The sequence below is a fragment of the Nannochloropsis gaditana genome, assembly GCF_000240725.1.
Source record: "Nannochloropsis gaditana CCMP526 unplaced genomic scaffold scaffold114, whole genome shotgun sequence".
NCBI lineage: Eukaryota > Eustigmatophyceae > Eustigmatales > Monodopsidaceae > Microchloropsis > Microchloropsis gaditana.
In genome coordinates this window covers 5,228-8,316 of record NW_005803839.1, presented here as the reverse complement: position 1 = coordinate 8,316, position 3,089 = coordinate 5,228, and the positions used below count along the sequence as shown (strand labels likewise).

General features: G+C 54.1%; 1 protein-coding gene across 1 annotated transcript; it reads right to left on the bottom strand.

The window, feature by feature from the left end:
* Window positions 1–397: 397 nt before the first annotated feature.
* Window positions 398–550, bottom strand: NGA_2092200 (abc transporter; the record flags this gene model as incomplete). Its single annotated transcript, XM_005855749.1, has 1 exon — window positions 398–550. A coding segment is annotated over one exon (153 nt), but the record flags the coding sequence as incomplete, so codon positions are not given.
* Window positions 551–3,089: the final 2,539 nt, after the last annotated feature.

Here is a 3,089-nt window from a genome sequence, read left to right as displayed (position 1 = left end):
TTGGGTGAGGGGAGTCACGACGTGGGCGAACAGGCCACTCGGTAGGGTGGGGATGACATGATACCGTAATTGAAAGAAGAACCAAAACTTTGACATAACGAGACGTAGCGGCTCGGCCCTATTCCTTTTCGCACGCCCGATCGACACGAGTCGCGCTGAGGCCTTTTGTAGTGTTCGATGCTCGATTCATCCTCGCCAGTTGTTCACGTGCGGCAGTTCAGATTCTCTCACCATCTCATCCCGCACGATATTTCCTCCTCTGTTGAGAGTGACCAGCCTCGTCGATCCCTCCAATGCCGTCGCCGAGTGTCCTATCAACACCACCGTGCTCGCCTTACACTCACGTAAAAGCTGTCGCAAAACCTCCCCCTGATTCATAGAATCCAATGCAGTTGTACCCTCATCCACTACCAGTACTATTGGTTTCAAGAGCATCGCCCTTGCGATGGCCAAGCGTTGCTTTTGCCCTCCAGAAAGGACCAACGCCCGCTCTCCTATTTGCGTGTCGTATTGCTGAGGCAGCCGAGAGATGAATCGGTGCGCATTGGCAAGCGTCGCAGCTTCGACGATCTCAGCATGGCTGGCAGAGGGCTTTCCCAAAGCTATGTTTTCCCTCACGGTACCAGAAAACAAGAGAGGCTGTGACAAAAAGGATTGAGGCCTCCAGTCAGTTGCAACACCTTGATCGCAAGAACCAACCCAGTTCCGGTTCACGGTATATTCTACGACAAAGAATTGGACAGCCTGGATAGGGAAGTGCTCCTACGATTTTCCTTTCATCGAGAAATTACCTCCTGTGTGATGACCACGACCGTCCTTCGCAACCATGCCGGATCGAGACTCGCCACGTCGTATCCATCGAGCAGGACCTGCCCCTGAAGTGGAGCGTACATCCGGGTTAGAAGGAGGGCAAGCGAGCTCTTTCCGCATCCGCTCGGTCCTGTGATGCCCAGATTTTCTCGAGGCTTAAGCTGTACGAAGGAGAGTGCAAAACCGTGGGGGAAAGACTGTCGGCTGACGGATTCATAGAGTGCAGGGAAAGGGATCGACCGGGAGGCACGGAACCTCAAAATGGCACCATCAAGGACAGAATATCTGATAAATCGCAAGAGTCGACAACGACTTACCATCAAATTGAAGCCCTCTAGCACTGGGCTTGCTGGGCGCGTTGGGTACGCAAAGGTCACGTCCCTGAACTCGATACAACCCCGGATGGCTTCCGCCGGAGGGATAATCGCCCCCCTCTGCATCAGTGGCCGTGTTTCCAGAAGCGCGTAAAGCCTCCCCGCGGCGCCTTGTGCACGAATAACCCCCGCCACCCCGTCCGTGGCGTCCTTCATTGCCTCGCTCAGGCTTGTGGCATACAAACAGTAACTCGCGAGCCCGCCTACCGTCAAAACACCCTCCAACACCTTCCCTGCCCCGAGAAATAAGACTCCTAGCAACGCAAAATTGGACACAGCGAAGATAGCCGCCACATACACTCCTTCGGAAACGGCCAGCCGCTTGGCCAACCCCAAAGATTCGTCGATGATCTGCCCGTATCGTTCCTTCTCACGAATTTCGGCTGCGAAATGCCGAACCACACGAATGCCAGCCATTTTTTCTGCCGCATGCTGCGTGCTTTTGGCCAGGCTGTTGAGAAGGGACAACGACAGCTTTTTCACGACCTTGGAGTACTGGGCGGCCCCCAGGGCGATCGCAGGCACGACGGAGAGCGTGATCACGCTGAGGGAGGGAGATATGTACAGAAGCATTCCCGCAGACGCGGTCGCCATGACGGACGCGTGCAAAAATTTCGAGATGTTCTCGACGAGGTGCTCGGCGACTTCGTGGACGTCGGTAGAGAGGCGATTGGCAAGCTCACCGGATTTGTTCACGTCGAAGAAGGCCAGGTCTTGGTCAAGCTGGGGGGATGGAAAAGGCGTGCGGGTTCAGAAGTGTGATCGATCACCGTGCCTGCCCTCCGGCAGGATTCAATCAGCGTTGCTATCCATGTAAGAAGCGTCATCGATACGATCTAGGACTGAGCACGTGGCTCTTCGACAACCCTTCGCATGGTGCCCCCCCCCAACCACGTACTATGTTGCCAAACAAGCGCTTTCGCAAGTTCATCGAGATCCTCTGCCCCACAATATCCAGTTGACTGGTGCTCGCATAGGTGGCTGCCGTTCCGGCCAAACCCACGCCCAGCATAGCCATCGCGTTCTCTTGCAGTCCAGACAAAACCGCAGTGTTGCTGTGGAGGGCGTCCGTATTTTCCCCAACTGTGGCTGAAAGCAAGTCTACTACACTGCCAAAAATATAAGGTATACACAATTGACACGCAGATGCGACTCCAATGCCAGCCAATGCCACGGTAAACGTCTTCTTTTCCTGAAGCAGGAGGTGGCCCATCTCCTTGAGGGAAACAGGGCGCTGCTCTGTCGGTTTGCCAACATCCAGGCGCGTGACTGCCGGTGTGACGCGAAATTGACGCCAACCATTAAGAAACAGTAAAGATTGCCGCCGAAAGGGTCGGTGTTGCCTCGTAGCATTCGTCACCAGGCAAGCCTTGAGTACATGCATTTGAGGGGGCCATCTCGTGGACCTTCGTAATACTCCCGGGAAATTCTGCCGAATACAACAGCCCGCCAGGCCTGGGTGCCACATGATAGATCCCAAGTCCTCCCGTCCCTGTGTAGAGCAAAACAGGCATTTGTCAGACTGTAAAATATGTCCAGGGAAGCTCCCAAGTTGATGCATGCTCGCACGCGTTCATCGCTAGGAGCGGCACAGCGAGTGCTTCTCGACTCGTTCCATTATCGACCAGGCACGAGCATACCAGCCTTTGTAGCCTTGATGGTGTTTCTTGGTGATTTGTACGTAGGCGTCCAATAAAAGTGGGTGAGAAGCAACTGATTTAGTGCCAAAAAACGACGGAGCGCAAGCCAGCTTTGACTCCATCGGTCCCGCACTCCAAACTTTGAAGGGGAAACAAGAGATGAAAAGAAATACATTTCACCGCTTTGTAGGCCCTTTCTCCCCCCCTTAATTTTATTTTATGCCACGCCTGCAAAGTTTGGCTAAACGATACAGTCAGCTGCAAA